The sequence below is a fragment of the Cynara cardunculus genome (genome assembly GCF_001531365.2).
Source record: "Cynara cardunculus var. scolymus isolate 2C chromosome LG 2, CcrdV1, whole genome shotgun sequence".
NCBI classification, from domain to species: Eukaryota; Viridiplantae; Streptophyta; class Magnoliopsida; order Asterales; family Asteraceae; genus Cynara; species Cynara cardunculus.
This window is the reverse complement of record NC_037529.1, coordinates 142,673-165,745: the sequence shown is the minus strand read 5'-3', so window position 1 is coordinate 165,745 and position 23,073 is coordinate 142,673. Positions and strand designations below refer to the sequence as shown.

Here is a 23,073-nt window from a genome sequence, read left to right as displayed (position 1 = left end):
TTTTTAAATATCGGATATAATTAGGTTTGTAGCAAAGCTATGAAAAATCTTATATATTTGTTTAGGATTAGTTACGGATTTTATCAAGATTTTTTAAATATTGGGTAGAATTAGATCCGTAGCAAAGTTGTGGCAAATGTAGTTTTTTTAATTATTTAGCGAGGGATTTGCTACAGATCTTTAAGTTCAATTTTTAATTTTTTCAATCTGTAGCAAATATGTATATGTTGCCATGGATTAGTGACGGATCATACCTACGTCGAGTAAAAATTTAGAAATTGTCACTTATCCGTTGCAAATTAGTGATGGATCGATCCGTAACAAATTATTGGTCGTTGATGTCCAGTTTTCTAGTATTGTGTAGTTGATGCTTAAATAATAACCATTTGGATTTGTTAGGAATGGAAAATCTTATATAGTAGTTTCTATATATATCATAATAATGATGATAATAATAATAATAAGAAGAATCTTTAAATAAACTTCATTTTCAACATCCGTACCTAATGATTATTTAAAAAGCTAATTAAGAAACAACCTATAAATGAAAACGTACACCAACGTTGGCTTAATCTGCTTACCTAAAAAAAAAAGTTATGATATTTAGGAATGAATGAAGCCAAGATAGAAAGGCGCACCAATATTTTTCTGTTGTTGTTGAAGCCATTGTTTTCCATCAATGAAGGTGGCAACAGTGTATGGTTGTGCCTGAGCAGGGTCTGTAAGAATATTTAGTGTTATCCATTTCACTCTATTGTTTGAAGTTGCACCTGCTCCTCTGTTATTATACTCAAAAAACCTACATGTTTTCTCATTTTGTGCTTGTGGCCATGGCACATACCCTTCTGGTTTCAGAAACCCACCCAAGTCACTCTCCATGATAGCTGATGTTGATGATGGCATCCATGGCCTCCCCAAGTATATGTTGTATTTTCCCTTATCCACTTCCATTTCCATATCCTTATCCAACCGAACCGTACAATTGTGAAGAACCAATCCACCTATTTGGTAGGGTTTCTCGTTACCATCTGCCACAATCACCAAATTGTTTTGGCTCGCCTTCGGCTTTCTCACCACTATCTCACTCTTCTGGATCACCGCTGATCCCTCTCCAAATATGAAATCAATCGTCCCTGTGATGACACATTCCCTATAGAATTGACGATAATTTTGGCATAATAAGGTATCCAGGTATCCTTCAATCTTGCATAAGTATATCACTGCGCCTTCTGATTGTACTCTCAGGGCTACTGCCTGTTCACCCTCTGGACCTGCTGTGTTCCTGAATGTCATCGATTTTGCCATGAATCCTTTACCTTCTGCCGCTGCACCCAACCCATATGAAATTGAAATTCAAACTCATTCATTATGTTAAGTTTGCCTTTATTTGTTTTTAGCAAATTACTAGTGGTAGCAGTAAGAAACCAATGAACCTATCAAATGTGGCAGTATAAGGCGTCTCCAGTTTATGCTTTACTGCACTTTTATCACACGTCACAATCGTTCCATCGCCATCTCCAAATATGTATACGTTCTCTTGGTGTCTTTGTATTACGACTTGCTCGTTATACTCCCCGGCCTTTACATAGATTATGTACCTCTGCTTCCCAGGTGGAAGTGGCGTCTTGTATGTTGCCACTGCTTCTCCAATAGTCATGAATCGTCCACTTCCATCCTTGGCAACCACTATGTCTGGTTTTGCTTCTGGTCCTGGTCCTGGTGCCGGTGCCGGTGCCGATCCTGGTCTTCTACTATCCCTGGCAGGTAACAATGTGGGAAGACTAGTAGTACCGTCTTGGGATTGAAGAAGTCTTCGGGAGTACTGGAGGTTGAGATCATCAAGGCTGAAAGCGAATTGGTCGATGTTAAGTTCCTTAATGATCTCGGAGAACCCAGAAGCAATGGCCAATGCATTATCACTAAGTTGGGTGGAATTTAGCATAAACTCCAAAATAAGAGACTTGTATTTATGGCCTGACTTGTTAATGGTGGCTTTGCATTGGGATTGGAAGCTATAAACAGCAGTTAGCCGGTTGCGGAGATCCTTTATGTGATCCCCAAGGGTTCGGTTCTTGGTTTCCATGGTAATGACAGTGGACTCAAGATCTTGGATGGCAAAAGACAATAATTTCGTGCACTCGTGGATACGGGCACGGTCTTGGGGAGGGATGTTATCACTAGAATTAGCAGCAGCTTGCAAGACTTTGTGGACCTCGAGTTTAGCAGAGCGAATGGAAGCCAAAAGATAGTCTTTAGGGGTGGCTTTGGAATGGTTAGCAAGGGGGGCAAGGGTCCTTTGGCAAGCATCTTTGTATTGGGTTGGCTGACAAACGACGGTGACGGCTTTGACGGAGGTGGTGGTTTCATCGTCCTCCTCCTGCTCCTCTTGTTGGACAGATTTGAAATGCATGGCGGCAATGATGCCAAGTGCACAAGCCACCAACAGGATTAGGGCTACAGAGGAAAGCACTAATCCATTTTTATTGGCCATTTCAATCAATCAAGGATCATCTTCTTCCATCTGCCAAATTTACAGACAGAAGAAGAACGGAATTGAATTGAAGATGATGAGATGATAAGCAACCAAAACAAGGAAAGGAAAGAAAAAGAGAAGAGGAGAGATGTTGTTCAAGTACAATCATCATCTGGGGTTGGTATTGTTTTTCATGGGCCACCGATCTACCAGCAAAAACTTGTGCCGTTTTTTAAGTTTAATTTCTGATAATATATAATATATTTGTGCAAATTCATTCTCTTTTTTCTTTTTTTAATCAAAAAAAACTATATTGATACTTATATGAAAATATTCATTTAAGTTACAATATTTAAGTATTTTAAAATCTTTATTTGTTTTGAAAGGTTGTTGTTTGCTTTCTTTATCCTACAAATGATTGAGAAACATAATGATATTGTAGTATTCTTAGAATGCTGAAATGTTTGCAAATGATGGTAGCTGCAGAATGTAAAATTAATTTAATTTAACATACCAAAAATATATTAAATTTTGATTTTTTTAAAAATCCTTCTGAATCAAAATTTATGTTTATTTAGGTAGTGTTTAGTATGTAGACCGGATGAGACATGATTAATCATCTTTTAATATTGATGCATATTTTCTAAAATTCAAGATTACAAGTAAAATTTGCATAAATACAACTTATTAAGCTTCATATTTGAATTCGTGTAACTAATTGTAGATAAATATAATCAAATACCAAATAAAATTCTCATTTTAAATATATCTAAAATATAATTAGGATAATTATTGAGTTATAACAGAATTACTTCGTCATTAAACCTAAACTAAATTATAATTAAAATAAATAAATCACACAAAAAAAAATGAGAACTTTTAAATTTTATTTTTAATTTGCATGATATCTTTAAATTTATATTAAAAAAAAACAGTATTGTTTGCTAAAAACCACATAGATTCATATTATAATATCTATAAAAACCAAAAAAATAAAACAAAATACCAAAATCGAGATATAATAACATTAACATAAAAAACTAAGAGGATGTTTGGTTCGTTTTCTATTAAGATATGTATGGATAAATTTGTGTTTGTTGATAAGGTTCTCAATATAATAACAGATAAGTTGTTATTCGGTTACAGTGCTGAATAAATACTCTGAATAATATATATGACTATTTTACCCTTTGTTTTTTTTTCTTCATAAATAACAAATATTTCAATTTCTTATCATCTCCATGGCATCCCACCAACCTCCATCTCCCTGTGCCAACACCTGCACCTCCCATCATCGGCCACCCGCTCGCCCCTTTGTTGTACATCTTCACTCAAATATGGGTTTGGGTTTTCTTCAAGTTCTCTTCGAGTTTTGGTTGTTAGGGAGAACTTTTAATGGTGTCTCGATGAACTCTCTTGAAGGAAGACACCCATTCATTTTGGTTTTTTAACAGATCTAAAAGCCAGAGAGAACGATGTTGGAGGTTAAAGTAATTGAACGCCTCGACCTCGGTTTGCATATGACCTGGGCAAAAGAAATCGAAGATTTTGGAGGAAGAAATTGAGTTGTCGAACTCGAGAAATACGTAGAACAAAGGGGTCCTAGAGGAATACGTCAGTCGAAGGGTGAGGAATATGCCGACGGTCAGTTGTCGGTGGAAGGCTGTAGTTAACGGCCGTGTGAAGCCATAGAGTGGGGGATTGGGGTTGCTGAAAGTTCTCACCGTAGCAAAGTTAAAGTTAAAGGTAAATCAAGAGTAATTGGAGAAATATTAATGGCCAAGACCATAGGAGTGATGTTAGAGAGCTGAACGATTCAACCAAGTGAATAAGCCCAAACCAACCGAACAACTTTTTGTAGCTGTGCGAATAATAAATAACTTCCCCCAACTCAACAACACAATTATTGCCCACTAAAATGATGATTTTTAAAAATAAATAAAAACTAAAACTAGTTTCATTTTATATATTGATTTAAGTGGGGTGAGCAGTGAGCAGAAGCCACCTCCACAGAAATTTGATTAGATTCACTCTCCGGAATGTCGTCAACTGCCGCCGTCTTCTCCGTCTCCGCCTCATCTTCCCTTGAACCCTTGGGAACAATCCTCACCATAGACCGACTCTTGCTACCATCTTCATCTTCGCCATTTCTCGGCATCAGCCTCAGACGACGCTCGCTTCGGTCGATCCCTCATGGCATTGGCAGGAGTAGGACTTTCAAACCTCGACGCTCTAACCTCATCATGGAATGGCAGGACTGCACGTACTTCTCTTTCATCTATACCCTCATGCCTCTAAACCTCTTTTTCTTCCTTCCAAATCTCGCAACCCATGACATCCAGATAGACTCACAGTCAATAGTTTCTCAAGGATCTGTTTATTTATTGCTTCAAAATTCTTACCAATCTGGAAGCATTTTTTAGTCCCTTTACCTTCTTAGTTTCACTAATATCTGATTTGTAACAGAGGTTCATCTTCATTTCAATCTTCTAGATGTTGATTATGCAGGGTTAAAATGGAAATCGATGTGCCAATTTCGATAGCCTATGATTGTTATTCTGACAGGGAAGCGATTCCTCGTTGGATGCCATTCATTTCATCTGTCAAGGTGCGTGCTCAAGCATGCATATGTGCTTGCCCATACATGCTTTATAATCTGCTCATCATAAGCGATTCAATTATGTAACCATTTCTATTGTTGCACCTATATTTTTGCTGTCTTTTGTCTCTTACTTACATCAGGCTTAAGAGGTGTCAAGTAGATTTCATCTGAGATAGAAACCAGATTACCAAACTTGGCGCTAATTACAAGTTCCTTACAAGAAATTTGTCACTTGATATTCCATGTTTTACTACCAGTATGTCCCTGTTCGAGAAAGGCAGTTCTTTGTATAATTTGTTTTCATGTTAATGTGCCATATATTCAACCATAATCTAGGGGTGCAGATGGGTTGGGTTGGGTTGGGTTGTTGGGATGGATTGGTCGGGTTGAACATAATGGTTATATTAAAATTTGAAACCTAAAAATAAGAATATCAAGCATTTGTGGTTAATGCTTAACCACCTAAAATATTACCATCATCTAAATATAAGTTTAAACATAAGGTGTGACGACAGATGTTATGATGTATTGAATCCATTAATAAACTATGACGGTGTTTGAGATTTCCGAGGAAGGGATATTTGGACTTTTTGGACTTACTCCGCCTGGTTGGCTTGATTTGGGCCTAACCCCAACCCAACTATATGGGTTTGTAGATTTTAGTCATTGACTAGGCTTCGGGTTGGTTCGAGTTGGGTTGGCCTATTTTTCAGCTTGGCTTGAGTTTATAGGAGGCCGTCCTCCACTAGCAGGTTTTTTTTTTGGAGAACTCTATTTATTCTGGTGTGGATGGTAGGCAGGCCCATATTTCTTGGTTTTAATAGGACTCCTTACAAGCGTTGTTTCTATCTACTATTATATACAAATAATCAAGTAATTAATGACAGGACGAAACCAAGAAATAACCCCTCACGTGCAAAATTATAGAAGATCCCCTTTAATTTATTCAGAGCTATTAGATACGCCTTTGAGTGCGCATAGATCCTTTGATTACGGCTCGACGAATATCTGGTTCTTCTAGCTGACCCTGTTAGTCCGTTCTTGCAAGAAGGGTCTATGTTAACTAATATTTCCTCTGCTTAATGGATAACCATTTGCTACCAAGTACCAACGGAGAATTGCTTCTGATCTTGAGTGGAGGCGAGTGGATTTACACCAATAGAAACCATAGATTTCATACACAATAAAAGGGATATGATCCATTTTGTTATTTTTAGATAGAAAAAGTAGTTCGTTTTTCAGTTATATCCTGTTTGATAATTGATATTCGAACATTGTTCTCTTTCCTTTGTTCTAGTTCATGATCTGAACGAGTCACACATACACCCTAGTACACGTTCCTCGATGCTGAGGGCATCCCAAGTCTGACAACGGGTTTTCCAACAAGCCTTACAACAAGCTCTAGAGACATGTGTTTTTGGTAGCATCTGTATTCTATAAAAATTGGGAGCAATATAATCCTTATGTGAAGGCCATTCTATCCAACTTTCAGGCATTAAGATAGAGACTTCATTTCACTTAGGTTAATCTAGGCCAGAGGCAGACCTACGTCAAGATAACCTCCCTTGAAAAACTTTGGTAGTGTTCCTGAATCTGAATCCACATAATGATTCAGAGCACATGGAGCCATCTCTTTCGGGTTTATATGCACCTGATAGTAGTCAAGCAAGTGATGAGAATATTGTTTAGTCCCTTACCTATATGGTGTAGAAGAAAAGGTGTCTTCTGGAAAACTGATTCCCGTCTTTTATTTTTTGTAACCCAAGTTCATTTGGGATGTCGTAGATTTCATACATGGGATTTTCGTATATTTCAGTTCCCCTGTACGTGTTGTAGAACTTATGTCCATTCTTTTTACCCAAATCCCTCCATTTTAGATCCCCTGTATGTATTGGTAGAATAAAAACGAGAATATATAATTAAAACACTCATTTTGTACTTGATTTCATGAAGTAATAGCCTTTACATATGCTTTACAAAATGCTTAAGGGATGTGCTACATACTCTTTCATCTTTCATCTAGAACTGCCCATTCTCTCCACATTCATTAAAAACTACCACTCTTTATATTCATCAAAAGCTACTCTCTAAATTGTCAATTCATTAAGCATTGGCTCATCATTTGTTACACAGGCCAACATACTTGGAGTAGCATCTCAATTTTCTTGTATGGTTTGATCTGCTAGCAGATTGATCTCCACGTGATGCCATTGTTGTTCTTCTACCTCGGGACGTGTTGGAATTTGCTGATAAAGATCATTAATGCTCCCATTCCAAGTTGATTCTTCGTCAATGAACATCTTGTTGATAATGATAGGATTGAATAATTTTATAGTACTTTGACTCGTCAGAACTCAGAAACAACAAGAGAAATGTTTCTTTTTTTTGCCATTTGTCATCAGGTGTCTTTCTTTTTGCATCTAAAATGTGGCATAAGCAACAGATCATAAAAGTCTGAAGCAACCCTGGTTTGCGAAACTTTTAAGCAGACTGCTGCTCTTAAAAAGGATTCACATCATGTTGAGGATTGTGCTAATTTTCCTTTCACATACCGTCTTGTTGAGGCATGTGAGCTGTATTGAGTTGTCACTAAATTCCAAAAAATTCTGAATCCGTATGAGTTGAATACTCCCTAACGATACATATAGGAGTTTTTAATTTGACAAGAAGTTTCTTTTTCAGCAAGTGCTTTAAACGTCTTAGAAGTTCCAAAAACTTCACACTTCTTTTGCATGAAGTAGTCCCGTGTATTTCTACTAAAGTTACCTCTTTTAGATGTAGGGTTTAAAAGATAGTAAATGTCATAATGAATTGATTCCACCACAATTTTCACCCTCCGAGATTTAATTGATTGAAATTTATGATGGCATTGTCTCTTAGACCACCTTTACATCATTCTTTGGGAGGTTCAAATTATGGTTAATATTAGCACCATCTTCAGTTATTTTAGCATTTTCAATCCCCCAAAAATGCATAACAACGCCTCACCTCATCCTTCAGTTTGCATAGGAACATAGTTGTGTTGTTTTGAAGATATCGAGGGAACATTCAATTTTTTGTCTTATTCACTTGAGCAATTGAGGCCAATTTTGAATTTCATTGACGGACTGCATCTTAGATATTGACCTTGCATCATTTTGTTGAAGTACCTAGCACTCAACACATTAGTCTTTAAGTTTGGAATAGAAAGGACATTTTGGCAGTATGAATGGAGGTATTCTTTATTGAAATCGTACTTTCACTCTTCCAAACCAGAAATGGTGAATGTGGCTCCATATTATCTGTGTGTTGTGAAATGATTTAGTTGGTTCATAGCAAGCCTATCTACTTCTACACTCGTGATTGCTATAGATCCCATATCAAGATATCATGGATTTGACAATTTGTAAGAGAATTTTCATCTTCCATTGTTTCTACCTTTGTTTGGTTGTTGTGCCGTGATATTTATTCAAATTAATATGACTCTAGAATGGTAATGTCCACATGGATAGTACATTAAGGGGGCGTCTGGTTTGATAGAACGGTTTTGAGGGATTTGGATTCCGTGGAAGGATTTGGAATTGGAGGGATTTGGATTCTTTGGTGTGTTTGGTTTGCAGGATTCAAAATGGAATTGAATTTCATTATTTATTAATAATTTATAAAAACAAATAATAAATAAGTACAAAAATAATAAAATTCTCTCTTTATCAATTGATTATTATGAGACAAATATTTTTAACATATTTCCTACGAAATCCATGAAATACCAACCACCTCCGTGGGATTTCAAAATCCTATATTTGTAGGATTTCAATGAAATCCCGGGATTTCATATCCTAAAAGTTCTTCAAACCAAACATGAAGTTGGAATGGAATTCAATTCCAAATCCCTCAAATCCAATCCAATCCCGCAAACCAAACGGGACCTAAATTTGCCATGCCACACTCTTTTCTACAAGACTACGAACTTTGTTCTTCTCATTTTTGTGTTGCATATATTTTTCCTCCTCTTTTTCGTTCTCACAAGTGTTGCCTCTTGGATTTGCTGCCACTTTTAGGCTTTGGCACTTGTTTCCTTGTGGTGTTAGTTGATCTTTGTGACACCCTTCAGCCCATACACCCATAACCTCAACCCTACACAATGTGGGAAGTTGGGCATTAGTCTTAACTAGCGAAATGCACAACTTGCGGAAGCGTTAGAAAGAAAACATCATTGCATTAAAATTATGATATAAGTTAAAAAAAATCCTCTAGGATTTATAGTCCTTTAATTAACTGGTATAAACTGGAATGAAATTAGATTAACAGAGGTATTAATCGAATGCTTTTAGAACTCTCCCAAGGACTCTCGCCTAAAGTTTACAAACAGAACGCCCACTCCCTAACCCCAAAACAACTCATATACTCCTAACCAACTAGACTATGTTCAATTACAAACAGACCCTTATTCTCATCAATTATTCTAACCCTTTTTATTTTACTAAGTGAATACCTGAATTACTTACCCATCCTAGCATAAGTAAACCAGATTGGAGGTTTACCAATAATACATAAGAGTTTTTAGAATCCCACAACCTGTTACCTCTCTTGCTAGGCGTATGTGTGAAGCCGCATGTTTATTTGTTTTATTTATTAGGATGCAAATATGATTGATAGATGGATCAATGATTGGATTCAATACAAGGAGACCAAAGCTTTGGAGGCACATATTGATGTTTAGGTTCCTCAAATACAAAAAGGGAAAATAGAAAACTATATATACCTAGGATATTTACATAGGGAACCATAGACAATGAACACAATTCAAAAGATGTATAAACTACATAATCTAACACCCCCTCAAACTCAAGATGGTTTTGGAAGGACCAAATTGAGTAAAACCATCTTGAGTTTGGAAACAAGTTCATGAAAACGTCTTGGAAGGTGAGCTTCGATGAAGAGTGAAGACATCAGCAGTTTGGTTTGTCTGAGCTGAAGGGAAAGGTTACAATCTTGCCAATCGCATGTTCATACACAAAGTGACAATCAACATGACAACATCTGTGTGTAATGTGCATTTGAATAACACTCTGGTTGTTAGATGACAATCAGAGGGGTTTGAGTAGCGCCCATGTCGGATGCAAGGCATATAAGCCAAACTAGGTCTTGAGTAGTGTAAGTAAGGGCATGGTTTTCAACTTCAGTAATTGGATTGAGCAGTCAGATTGTTTCTCACCACGCCATGATATAAGAGTCGTCAATAAAGAAACAATACCCAGTGATGGAGCGACTATAAGTTAAATCATCATCCCAGTAATGATGAGTTATGCCCTGTAATGGTTATATCATTAATATACAGTAGGAGGATGGATCCTGTCTCTGTATATGTGTTATATCTGCAGCTCACAGCTTACCAAACTGCTGCACTAACTGCTCCAAATTTATGAGCTTGTCCTATGTGATAAACCCCCAATAACAGAAGTTTATTCTAGAAGGGGGACCACGCGAAAATAGAAGAAAGGTCTGTGGTAATTCAGGCATTCTGTCCTCCCGAGTTAGTTAGAAGCAGTAGATTTTTGTATGTGAGGGGAATAAAGCAATTCATTGAGATTTTGTGAGTTTTTTAGATTTGTAGGGGTCTGGCTCTTGAATACCAGAACAATATATCTTGTTTTCATTGTAATTTGTTTACAAATTTGCTGTATTCAATGCAACCAGCCAATTGATCCTTAGCACTATGTTCTTTCATCCTTGCTAAAAGACGACATGACTCACTCATCTTGTTCTTTTTCAGGTTTCCTCTTTAAGTTGGTACTTTCAGCCTCAGAACACATACCCATAGATCCAACTATTTACAAAAATAATCAAATTGTTCAATCCTTAATGGCTCCATCTAAGGAGCTCTCTCACAACATTTGACACGACTGATAGGATAAAAGAGAGAAGAGAACATATAATTGAAATGAGCACTTGTTATATTTCATGGAAGATGTACTTGAATTCATGAACAGAACTACTCACCAAGTGTCCAAGTTATAAACTACAAACTACTAAAACAATTAAAAAAGCACTACCCCTACTCCATGATTTACTCAGAACTAGGATTGGACAGCACATAAATAAATAAAGAGAAAACATTCCATCATGTTTATCCTCATGTCATGGACATGGGGCACGTGAAATGAAAATGTAGCATGGAAATGGGAAAAAGGAGTAGTTATTTTTTATAATATTTATATAATCCAGTCTACTGCCAGATATTTGAAGACAAGCCTGAGCTATCACGGTGGTCTCTGAAGTATAAAGCATTTGGGCGTGATCTTGAATTCTCATGGATTGCTCGTAATATGCAGGTAAGGTTAAGTGAAAGGGTGCTCCCTTCCTCTGGAAATTGTTTTCTCTTGTATATTTGATGTCACTTTGCTATGGTGGAATCTTACACTTTGCTATGCTGGAATCTTACAGCCAATCCCAAATCAAAAAATCCACTGGAGATCTTTAGAAGGTCTTCCCAACAGGTGATGATTAACCTCGTCCTGTTCTTGTTGAGCATTATTTTCTCCACCATTATGCTTCCACTGACTGGAGTTGTTTGTACTGGGTTATTGGTTTGATTAAATAGCCGGTGTTTTTGTGTCTAGTTATAACACAGAAAAGATTCTATCAGGGCATAAGGTACATGTAAAGACTTGTATAATAGCCTGAAGGTTTGTGTGTGTATGTATAGACAAAAGGACAGAGGGAGGGTGGAGAGGTTTTAGAATGTTATACCAGATTGACGTTAATTGTTGGCTGTTGCCAAGAACATACGAAGGTTGATAAGTACTACAATTACAGTTGTTCCCAACCACCTACCCTGGAGGAGATTCACAAAAACCAAATCAAGCAACCTGGTATGTCCCACCTGGAAGTAGGGTCGGGGGGGTAAGATATACGTAGGCATTTCCTGGATGTTTGAGAAAATTGCTAAAGCCCAAGATACAATCTATTTCTACATGATACCAATGAAAGGAAGAAAAAAGAAAAAAATTTCTATCATTCCAAATGATAGCATCAGACAGAACATGGTGTTTTTAGTAGCATTCTATTCGTATAACAAGGCAGATGTGTATAACATATGTAGACAAGTAAAAGTTAAAAAGTCACACCTTAACCAATGAATAAAAGGTGTGGGCATCATCTGTGCTATGTTAATTTTACTTGGAGTATAACATATACCTATTGCTTGATATAAGAAATTTGAAATGCTTGTTATTGTGGCAGAGGAGCTGTACGGTTTTTTCCCAAAGGTTCTTCATCTTGTTTAGTTGAAGTAAGTCTCCTTTGCCCAAATTCCATTTCAATCGCATTCTTACTTCTTTTTCCTTTCTATAAGGCTATAGAGATCCTCTTCAGCTCCCTTTCCTAGTTTGCATGAAAAAGTGCATTAGTTCATCAATTGCTTAAGAAGTGTGCGTTTATTTCTGGATGGGACTTGGGCCTGTTTCTCATTAATAAGTCAAATTTGATAATAAGTCAGCCTCTTGGTGATGGAAATTTTCTTTTTTTGCAGCTAACTGTTTCATATGAAGTACCTCAATTATTGGCCCCTGTGGCATCTGTAAGTAGTTTATTATTTTATTTATTTGAGATTAGTATATGGTGAAGATGGATTTGTAATGAAGTTTGTTTGTTTGTGATGTGAAATACAAGCAGGCATTACAACCTTTTCTCGAGAACTTATTGGGACGTGGGTTAGAAAGGTTTGCAAATTTTGCAAGGACATACCACCCAGATTCAGCCTGACTTCAGTCACAAGTTGGATAATGTGTTAATGAAATAGATACTTGTTTCTTATGTACATACAACAAAGCATGTCTTTTTTGGCTAAGTAATCCCATATATATATATGTAATGGTAATACTAATAGGTAGACATTTGCTGCAAACAATACTAGTTGGCTGGCAGAAACAACACAAGTTAAAAAGACAATTGTTGCCTCTGGAAATGCTCATTATTTTCCATTATTGGTAAATATCTATCCTTAGTAAACATGGAGCTGCATTTTAGAAAACATATTCATCCTTAGTTAACACAAATTCAAATTATTCCCAGTTATTTTACAATTAGATGTTGCACCCTGCTGTTGCCAACTAGTAATTTAAAATTTTACAATCTTGCATTTACTATGGTAATGGTAAGAGGTCTCTGGGTTGTTTATACATGTTTTGTATTCGGGTACAAATGACAATTATATCCTTCTAACTACGTTAAAAAATATACTATTAATTAAAGAAAAGATTGTGAGACCTTAAAATTCAAAATCATAATAATAAATATATAACACATCGATTACCTTGAGTCCAAAATGAAATTGATCGTATTTTTTTTATTAAAATAAAAGTTTTATTTTTCTTTAACTTATATAGTTGGTAAATAAACTTATAGGTGGTTGTGCATTATGAATTTCAATGGAATACTTTTAATAAGGTGGAGAGCATATGTATGAAGGGCTTGTGGGAGGTAGGAGTCCATCATTGTTTTTTTTTTGGATAAAATGGTATATACTTATAATAAGTTGGGAGTGTTTGGTTAAAACAAGTCTTTTTCTTCCTCTTAACCTCTTATTTGGTAAGAGATAATAAGAGGAAACCAATTAGATTAGATTGCCTTGTGTTTTTATTCTTGTTGGCAATGGCTGCATACGGTGTGTAGTATAATCTTGTCTACAACATGGTGAATTTAACAATAGTGGGCAAATATAGAGGCTTTACTGTTCATATGTCATATATGACTAAAACTTAGTAAACAAGGGCTGAATTTCTTGACAATGGTATTCATTTTGGTAAAACAGTGCAGTGATATTCATGATGATTGTAGAGTTAGTAAAAATTATGACAGTGGTATTCATTTTGGTGAACCAGTTGATATCTAATGGTTGGGATGAGTTATTTGAGCATTCACAGCTTGTGAAAAGCTACTTGGCCATGGGCATACTCAAACATTATGTATTTCTTGTGGCTATTGATCAATTGGATATGTTGCTCTATGGCTTATACAGTGGGTGGATACCGTCCATCCTGTTGCATCATTTTATACTCCTTGGATGACATTATATCTTAATGTCACAATCAACTACCTTATTCTGACTCTAATCTATGAGGTATGTGTTTTGCTTTATATATGCTATTTGAACATTTAAGATCTACTACAAGTACCCATGTCTTTTCCCTGTCCGACCAATCATTTTAAGACACATCATTGTTTTTAATTTTAAAATGATTGGTCATGTCTTCTCCCTGTCCGACCAATCAACTTTGTTTGATTGGGATTAACAGCTACATTCGATCTTTCTTCATGTGAAAAAAGTGAGGCGGATGAAATGGCAAGTTTGTGAAATTGGAATGGTTCCTTAATATGGTTACGTTCTTCTTGGCACGCATCAAGCTTGTGAAAGATGGTGGCAAGTTTGAGAAAGGCGTGGAGCTCCCACTCGGTTTGTTAGGTATGGGTGGGATGAATCCAGTGAATGTTTTCCTTGGAATAGATATGCATGTTGAAAGCCTAAGAGTCATGAATGGTAGAAAAATGATGTTAATTTGTTCAGAAATGTAGATTTGGTTCATTTAAGAATGTTTAATGTATAATGTGATTTGTTATTGCTATGACAAGAGTATGATATGGGGTGTGTTCTAAAATGAATGAAGGCAATGCAACCTACTCCAAGTTGGAAGTTAGTGACATTTGATGTAACACCAACATCCTATCCTATCCTATGCTTAGATTATAAATTTATGGCAAGATCTTTGAGGAAGAAAGGTTTTCCCTTTGTTTGTGATCAATCATCATGCATGTTGAAAACTTATTGCCTCGCTTTTCATTACCAAAATGAAAAGGGGGATGATGTGTTTATGAAGTAGAAGAGAAGTACGTACATACAACATACAGAACATGTCTGATTTGGCTAAACAATCATATATATATATATATATATATCCATCCATGATGTAATAGTAATACTACTTTCATTTCCTTTGAAACCACACAAGTTTAATTGTGACTCCGTGCCCGTGGAATTGTCATATACATATAAATATACATATATAATACAAAACTTAAATGAAAAGGACATGTTTAACTCAAACCTCAAACCCATCCATATTTATGAATGATTCAAAACATAAACAAATTTCTATCATGATTTTATTCAATATTTTCTAATATATTATTATTTTAATTAATTAAAAAAAAAAAAGAACATACACATTAAATTGTATTTTTAAATGAAGACCATCATCACATCAGTTTTGACCAAGTCTTATCTGGATGGAATTATTTAAAAATTAAAATTAAAAATAATCCTAATCCTTCCTGCAACTCATCATCATCTTCACCTCCGATCCTTCCTGCAAGGATCATCTTCACCTCCATCGGTACCACCTTCTTCTTCTATTCCTTTACTTTCATCTTCTCAATTTGCAATTGCCCTTTTTCCTTTTTTCCTTTCTCTCAGATCTGCTTTCTTCTCACTCTTACATCATTCAACCTTTATATTCTCTTCAATCAAAACACCAGCAAGCAAGGATTCTATTATTACACTTTCTCATGCCTAATCTTCTTCTTTGCAGACAACAACACCATAAAACATCATGGCTTCGCTACCTGCATCTGGAGTAAGAGAACCTACTGGAACTACACTTGCTGCTCAAACCTTACCTAATGAGATGAATGACATGAAAATCAGGGATGACAGGGTTAGTCAACTCAACTCAACTCATCACATACATACATACATACATACATATATATATATATAATATAATACCATCATTCACACATTTTCATATCTTACCACTAGGAAATGGAGCCTGCAATAGTTGATGGCAACGGGGCTGAGACAGGCCACATAATCGTCACAACCATTGGTGGTAGAAATGGCCAGCCAAAACAGGCAAGTTTCATTTTTTTTCCCTGACTGCCTTGCCTTACTAGTATTACTAGGTGATGCAATTGTTTGTAATTTGCTTCAGACAATTAGTTACATGGCCGAGCGCGTTGTTGGGCATGGATCATTTGGAGTTGTCTTTCAGGTTCGTTATGCATCAACCAGATGCTTGCTGCCTTGTTTATTCATCACCTGATGTCGGAAAAATGGACTTCACATGTACCTGCCTTTGAATATATTCCAGGCCAAGTGCTTAGAAACCGGAGAAGCTGTTGCCATTAAAAAGGTTCTGCAGGACAAGAGGTACAAGAATCGAGAACTACAAACCATGCGCATTTTGGATCACCCAAATGTTGTTGCCTTGAAGCATTGTTTCTTTTCAACGACAGAAAACGAACAACTCTATCTTAACCTTGTATTAGAGTATGTTCCTGAGACCGTTCACCGAGTCATTAAACACTACAACAAGATGAACCAAAGAATGCCCATGATCTATGTGAAACTATATGGTTACCAGGTAAGGTTTCTTTATCTTTTTATTGTTGAACTTCAGTACTTTTTAACTCTTATCAACATGTTAGAATTCTTTTCCTTAAATCTTCTTTTATCTAAACCTCATATTACAGATTGTTTCTGCCCTACTATGCTACATTGTTAATTTGGAATTCAGTGGATGATATGCTGTAGGAATTTCTCTTCCCACGTCTGTGAGATGACCGTGGTTAATTGTATATCTAAGCCATTTGCTTTGTTATGCGACAGATTTTCAGAGCCCTGGCCTACATTCATGGTAGTATTGGAGTGTGTCACAGGGATATCAAGCCTCAAAATTTATTGGTACACTTCTCTACATGTTTGTGCATTTTCTATATATTGATAGATAATTTCCTGACAGCAGTTTGGTCAAGAATATGTAAAAGTCTGTGAGCTAAGGGACCTGTCACAAACACACATGTGTGCCCATGTGTTCTAGTATGGGCCAACTTTAATGTGAGATACATCGGTGATTTATTAATATACCATTGACAGTAACCTTTAAATTAACATTGTTGATTAATTTATGTACCATTTACTTTAACGTTTAAATCATCATTGTTGAATAAATTGTCTGAAATTCAGAGTATTAGGAATATGTACATGATTTACTGGTATCTATTCAAGATAGGTTCAGGCCACTTACAGATGTGTTTGTCGGGTGCCTGACATCCACAATCTTCCTTAGATCTCTTTGAGTACGTTGGTAGATAACTGAAGTGACTATGTTTCTCCATAACAGGTAAACCCACATACCCATCAGGTCAAGCTATGCGACTTTGGAAGTGCAAAAGTTTTGGTCCGTGACAATCTTTATTTTATAGTTGTTTTTATGTTAATATTTCTTCAATAGTATCACTTTATAATCTCATTGGTTTGATAGGTAAAAGGAGAGCCAAACATATCTTATATTTGTTCAAGGTATTATCGAGCACCTGAACTAATTTTTGGGGCCACCGAGTACACCACAGCAATAGATATCTGGTCTGGTGGATGTGTTTTGGCAGAGTTGCTGCTTGGACAGGTAGGGAATCATTTGTTTTGTTTCTTCCATCTTTTTGGCTTCATATTGACGTGTATTTAGATATGTTCATTATCTATATAGAAGTATGAAGGCCCTTGCATCTTTATTTTAATGTCGACTGTCCTTAGTAATACGTACAATATCATTCCTTTACTCTTTTTTGTTTAATCCCAAAGGTTATTTTAAACCAAACCAAACACACTCTATATGTCCCACTCGGAAGTAGGGTATGGGGTTATTTTAAACCCAAAGCAGCACACCCAGTATGTCCAATTCGGAAGTATGGGTTGAGATGCACGCTGGCTCATCCTCTATCCCAAAGAGTAGAGCGGTTTTTTCTGTGAAGACCGAGTGCTTGTGAAAAGTGTTTGCAAAAATTTTGGTGAAAAACCGAGTGCTTCAAGTTTGTCAAAGAAGATTGGAAGAAGTTGAAAAATAGGAGGAGCTTGGGAGCAAAAGTAAAAAATGAGAGCATTTGAATAGAAGAACCAAGACTATTAAACCGTAAACAGAAAAGAGTAAAAAGGAGTTGCACAAGAGTTCAAATTAAGAAATTTGGTTCATTGGCTTTTGTAGTAGTGAAATCATAGTGTTGCATAAGTTGTCTCATTGTATTATACTTATTTATGTTTACGTGTTCATAGTTTTATCATCTCTTTGCAACTTTTTTATGTTTCTCTCAAAAATATATTAATCAATAAACCATATTACTCTTTTAAAGAGAATGCCTAATGAATGAAGATTACCTTAGTCCACAACTATGAGAATGGATGCGATAATCAACGCAACAAACTTATGGGCCACACAACATATGTTGCCTTGATTATGGCGTTTATTGATCTTATGGGCCACAAAACTTATCTGCTTGTGGTGTTTATTGATCTTATGGGCCACACAACTTATCTGCTTGTGGTGTTTATTGATCTAATGAAGGCATACGGTAGATTGCCGATACAGGTTATGTGGTGGCTGAGAATTCCTTGCAACGCATGTGAATGTGATTGAGATATCTTGTTTGTATGTTGTTGCTTACTTTTAACTTGATCTTTTTCGAACCTTCTTTTGGGCAAACTTTCTTTTTATTTTTCACACTTTTCACAAGTTGGGGGTCTTCATGGAAACAACCACTCTCCTTCTCGGGGTAGAGGTCAAGTTACCTACATCCCACCCCCAGACCCCACCTCAGGGTGGGCTATATTGGGCTCGTTTGGTTTGGTATATGTGAATGAGACACATGCTTTTCCCTTTGAAATGTGAATCCACCTTGTGTTGTTATACGAAGTGCAACTTTGGTGGTGTTGATAGGGAAGTGGAAGATCAGGTAAGCATATCATTACATAAAATGGTTAGGAAAAATGCCTTCTGTTGACAGGTGATTGATGTGGAGGATGTTCATAAAATAAGTGTGTGTGTTGGGGGGGGGGGGGGGGGGATAAAACAATGAGAAAGTGAGTTTTGAAATTGGAAAGTTCCATTGTTAATTTCTGTTGGTTGCATTTTTAGCCTACTCCAACTAGTTTGTGATAAATTGCTTGTTTTTTTGGGGATTTAAACTTGTGTTTGTATAACCTGGAAGAATATCTCTCTTATGATTTCAGCCTCTTTTTCCTGGTGAGAGTGGAGTTGACCAGCTTGTGGAAATCATAAAGGTACTTGTGACTTTCAATGTTCTTTGAAATTATTTATTGGGTAGAGTATGTCATGTAAATTTTGTTTGTGCTTTTGCCACTTTTGAAATTGGATGTGAACTTTGTTGTTACTTGCAAATGATTGTAAATTGACCTCCTGAATATGTAAACTTAGCCGTAAGACACAATGCTACCTTGCAACTTTAAATGTTATTGATTTACTTGCTGTTTTTACTTAGAAGCTTACACCCAGATCGCCATATATCTTAAACAAAGACACTAGCTTCTTTTTCTTTTATAAGCACTAATTTTGGTTGTCCGCTTCTCAAATTTATGTTAAAAAATGGTTACTTGTTTCTTCATAGGTTTTGGGTACCCCAACAAGGGAAGAGATCAAGTGCATGAACCCCAACTATACAGAATATAAGTTTCCCCAGATTAAAGCTCACCCTTGGCATAAGGTAACTAATATTTAGTCTCAACTTTGATAATCGTGTGTGGATAGAACCTAATCAAATACATTTTCAGATATTCCATAAGCGGATGCCTCCAGAAGCTGTTGATCTTGTCTCAAGGCTCCTGCAGTACTCCCCAAATCTTCGAAGCACAGCTGTGAGTATAAAGGGAAATTTACAACTCTTTTTATTTTTAATTTTGTTCATTTCCATGTGTTTGCATCTATGGTAAGATTTGCAATATTGTGAGATCCTAAGTAGAGATTCTGGGTGTGTGGTGTATGTACAGTTGGAGGCATTGATCCATCCATTCTTTGATGAGTTACGTGATCCTGCTACAAGGCTGCCAAATGGGCGTTTCCTTCCACCACTTTTCAATTTCAAGCCTCATGGTAATGAGTTGGTGGTAACTGGTTCTGTGTATCTGTTTAGTCCATCTTATGTATATATACTGAAAAGCAAAATGTAATTTTGTAGAGCTTAAAGGGGTGGCTGTGGAGATGCTTACAAAGTTGGTTCCGGAACATGCCAGAAAGCATTGTGCATTCCTTGGTTTGTAAAAGGAACGAAGGAGGAGTTTTGTTCATTTTTACTGCCTAGAACTAAAAGCAGATCAAGTTAAATGTTATCCCGACCCTTGTGAAATGGAAAATGTAAATGTAACCCTATATTCAGTGCATCAACTCTCCTTTTCTGTGTGTATGTGCAAGTATAAATTGAGAACATAGTTTGAAGGTATATGAAGCATGTAAAGTTTCTGTAACTGCTTGACTGTTGTGTAATTAAAGTCTATGATCTATCTACTCTCTCATTTGCATTGATATGACAATTTCACAGCTAAAATCTGCATTCTTTCAATGGTAAATAGTAAAAATACAATTTCACCAAAAGCCGTCTAGTTTTAATGACTGCATGTCTGTTTGCAGCTTCTGTGTAATGAACACCATCCCAGACTATGGCTGATGTTACATTTCTGCATATGTCGTAGCCTGGTTGACCGCATGTCGCTTTCACATTGTAATTATTTGGAGGCCCTCCAGACCCACAGCATCCCTTAAATGGTTCTACAAAACCTGTCAAACACATAAACCACTATGACCAATATTAATTAATTTACCAAATAATATTATATGCCATGTCTTTGTTACCATATTTTGAGGGGTTGGCAAAGAGATTGTATTTGATGGTGTAGATATCGACATACACGATGGCTGCATCTTGCAATGCCCGTCTCAACTCGATGCACATTCTATGTAACCCTTTGTTGAAAAGTTTGGCCAACTCATTGTGGACGCGAAAGCATCCAATTCTGTCGACATCAGTTTCATTGTGTACATGTAATGCAAGCTCTTTAGGAGCACAACCCAATGGCCCTGTATTGTGTATCCAGAACTTTCTCCCACCAGATTCGTATAAATTCTACATAATAAACTTAGTTAATAAATTGCTCCTGATCCAAAATTAGTTAAGAGACAGAGAAAACAGATGCTCACTTGAATAGCTAGTTTAATTTCAGCAATAAAAGATGGAACTTTGGCTGCCACAGGTGCATAACTCAGATTCGATGCATAGAGTGCAACCAGCAGATCGTTTTGTCCGATATCTATCATGTAAAGAGCGCTATGGAATCCATCTTGGTTGATAAAGTTCCCAGAACCACCTGTCAATGTATCTTTTAAACAAAATAAGAGCACACAAGTAGTAAATGTAATGATGAAAGCTACCAAGTGACAGGAGGAGTTCAAGTGAGTGATTCTTGAAGTGTGCGAATTGGTGAACTTGAACATCAAGCTGAAAAGGAACGAACTGTGGCAGTGTCATCGCCCCAGCTACTGCAAAATTTACACCACTTGTGAAATTTGGTGCCAATGAATCCAGATATGGGCAAAAATAACTCAAGTTGAGATGTTCACCTGTTGAAAAATCAATAATAAAACTAACGACAATATATTATATATGACCAAGAAAAAGAAATGGAGGGAAGAAGATGGAACTGACAGAAAAAGTCAAGAATGAGTCGGCCATCACCAAAACGGCCGGTGCCTCTGTGAAAGAAAGTAATGCCATGTGGAAGGGCAATGGGAAGTCCTGCACCGGCGAGCACTCCTCCTGTGTCGGAATTTGAATCACCAAAGTTAATAAGCAGAGGTTTAGTGGACATGGAGATACCAAATAGCATCCAAAGCCATAGAATCCAAGATTGTTGATTCATCATGTTTTCACTCAGTAGTCTGTAGTGTAATTATTGACTTGATCCAATCTAAGTGAAGGTGATTCTTTCATGTAAAGTAATACAGCTGTCAGTGGTGGAATTTAATAAATCAAGTAGTAAGAAATTGATTAGTTTATTGTAAAAATGAATCTCAAGGGATGGTATCTATAATCTGTATGTATGTTCAGATATATATGGTTTGGAATTTGAGGCTTTCTTCAATTGGTATCCCCTATAAGTGAAAAGTTGATCAGTATTATATGATAATTTTTAAGTCTTATTAATTTCCATCCATTGCAGGTTAAGGGCTCCATATGTTAACATTTATTTATTGTGCTACTGGAAATTCATTTGGATTTCATAGTCATCTTGATGAAGTACATATATATAGTTCTCTCACTGATTAATGATGACAACTATATATATATATATATGATCTGTTTGGTTAAGTTGCTGGATACATGAAGCTAGGAAGGAACAAGACATGCACTAACATTAATTAATTAATTAATAACTGGTAAAACAAACAAAAAGGAATTGATATGCCTCAATTAGAATTGATTGGGCCAAATACAATTATGATCCATGTTTTTCCACACAAACAAGTGTTGATTAGCTGCTTGAATGCTGCTGCTGCTGCTGCTGCTGCTACAAGAGAGGATGTCATGATGACAACAAAACTTGGTTGTGTCCTTGTCAATTGGAGACATGGAACTGGAATGCCTCACAAGAGCTGTCAACAGCAACACCAATGAAGCCATATACAGGAAGGATAGGATTGATGTTATGCCAACATATATATATATATAGGGAAGGGTTCAAACGAGAACCCCTTTGATTTACGAGAACGCAAGAACAACCCAATAACCTCATATTGTGATAAAAAATAAAATTAAAAGATTTTTAAAATTWAAATTTWAATTTAAAAAGATTCAAAAAAATTTAAAATTAAAAGGGTAATAATGGAAATGATATCATCAAATCTTTTAAACACATCATTATCTTTTAAACACTCGTTATTATCATTATCTAGTAAAACGGTTACGAAATAGGTTAGGATTATACTAGGTGTGATAATCATGTGATATAGGTGTGATAATCATGTGATATAGGTTTGATAATCATGTGATAGGGGTGTGATAATCACCATTATACATCACTTGGGTTATCGTTTTGGTTAATAAGTTAAAATTTTGGTGTAATCATGTGGTAGGGGTGTGATAATCATGTGATATGAGTGTGATAGGGGTGTGATAATCA

At 36.2% G+C, this 23,073-nt stretch overlaps 4 protein-coding genes and 1 pseudogene across 5 annotated transcripts; 3 read left to right on the top strand and 2 right to left on the bottom strand.

Annotated features, from left to right (window-relative positions):
* Positions 1-603: 603 nt before the first annotated feature.
* Positions 604-2,491, bottom strand: LOC112508025 (pectinesterase-like). The gene is made up of 2 exons (XM_025112805.1): positions 1,426-2,491; positions 604-1,325 (listed from the first exon to the last, which is right to left on the bottom strand). Exons 1-2 carry the CDS (start codon positions 2,489-2,491, stop codon positions 604-606), a joined length of 1,788 nt encoding a protein of 595 aa, XP_024968573.1.
* Positions 2,492-4,443: 1,952 nt separating this feature from the next.
* Positions 4,444-13,066, top strand: LOC112506411. The gene is made up of 7 exons (XM_025110425.1): positions 4,444-4,736; positions 4,982-5,081; positions 11,294-11,389; positions 11,502-11,554; positions 12,300-12,348; positions 12,589-12,636; positions 12,732-13,066. Exons 1-7 carry the CDS (start codon positions 4,513-4,515, stop codon positions 12,819-12,821), a joined length of 660 nt encoding a protein of 219 aa, XP_024966193.1. The 5' UTR covers positions 4,444-4,512; the 3' UTR covers positions 12,822-13,066.
* An 843-nt stretch (positions 13,067-13,909) lies between these two features.
* On the top strand, positions 13,910-14,630 carry LOC112508019 (annotated as a pseudogene).
* A 756-nt stretch (positions 14,631-15,386) lies between these two features.
* LOC112505781 (shaggy-related protein kinase alpha) lies at positions 15,387-20,422 on the top strand. Of its 2 annotated transcripts, XM_025109765.1 has the most exons (13): positions 15,387-15,448; positions 15,644-15,769; positions 15,874-15,966; positions 16,046-16,105; positions 16,205-16,477; positions 16,723-16,797; positions 17,237-17,293; positions 17,378-17,518; positions 19,117-19,167; positions 19,512-19,607; positions 19,675-19,758; positions 19,891-19,993; positions 20,079-20,422. In XM_025109765.1, the coding sequence occupies exons 2-13, from the start codon at positions 15,665-15,667 to the stop codon at positions 20,159-20,161; spliced, it is 1,221 nt and encodes a 406-aa protein (XP_024965533.1). In that variant the 5' UTR covers positions 15,387-15,448; positions 15,644-15,664; the 3' UTR covers positions 20,162-20,422. The 2 variants fall into 2 exon arrangements, with proteins under 2 accessions (XP_024965533.1, XP_024965534.1); XM_025109766.1 differs by lacking the exon at positions 15,387-15,448 and having other exon boundaries at positions 15,511-15,769.
* A 16-nt stretch (positions 20,423-20,438) lies between these two features.
* LOC112508018 (GDSL esterase/lipase At3g62280) lies at positions 20,439-21,816 on the bottom strand. Its single transcript, XM_025112796.1, has 5 exons — positions 21,600-21,816; positions 21,326-21,514; positions 21,095-21,261; positions 20,750-21,020; positions 20,439-20,674 (listed from the first exon to the last, which is right to left on the bottom strand). Exons 1-5 carry the CDS (start codon positions 21,814-21,816, stop codon positions 20,439-20,441), a joined length of 1,080 nt encoding a protein of 359 aa, XP_024968564.1.
* Positions 21,817-23,073: the final 1,257 nt, after the last annotated feature.

Coding starts and splice junctions, on each gene's coding strand:
- LOC112506411 (XM_025110425.1), top strand. CDS start 4,513: ATGTCGTCAACTGCCGCCGTCTTCTCCGTCTCCGCCTCATCTTCCCTT. Junction 5,082..11,293: donor CATTCATTTCATCTGTCAAG/GTGCGTGCTCAA, acceptor GTCTACTGCCAG/ATATTTGAAGACAAGCCTGA. Junction 12,637..12,731: donor TATTGGCCCCTGTGGCATCT/GTAAGTAGTTTA, acceptor AAATACAAGCAG/GCATTACAACCTTTTCTCGA.
- LOC112508025 (XM_025112805.1), bottom strand. CDS start 2,491: ATGGCCAATAAAAATGGATTAGTGCTTTCCTCTGTAGCCCTAATCCTG. Junction 1,326..1,425: donor CACATTTGATAGGTTCATTG/GTTTCTTACTGC, acceptor GGTTGGGTGCAG/CGGCAGAAGGTAAAGGATTC.
- LOC112505781 (XM_025109765.1), top strand. CDS start 15,665: ATGGCTTCGCTACCTGCATCTGGAGTAAGAGAACCTACTGGAACTACA. Junction 15,770..15,873: donor TGAAAATCAGGGATGACAGG/GTTAGTCAACTC, acceptor TCTTACCACTAG/GAAATGGAGCCTGCAATAGT. Junction 17,519..19,116: donor CAGAGTTGCTGCTTGGACAG/GTAGGGAATCAT, acceptor TTATGATTTCAG/CCTCTTTTTCCTGGTGAGAG.
- LOC112508018 (XM_025112796.1), bottom strand. CDS start 21,816: ATGATGAATCAACAATCTTGGATTCTATGGCTTTGGATGCTATTTGGT. Junction 21,262..21,325: donor TGAACTCCTCCTGTCACTTG/GTAGCTTTCATC, acceptor ATACATTGACAG/GTGGTTCTGGGAACTTTATC. Junction 21,021..21,094: donor AAATTAAACTAGCTATTCAA/GTGAGCATCTGT, acceptor TTTATTATGTAG/AATTTATACGAATCTGGTGG.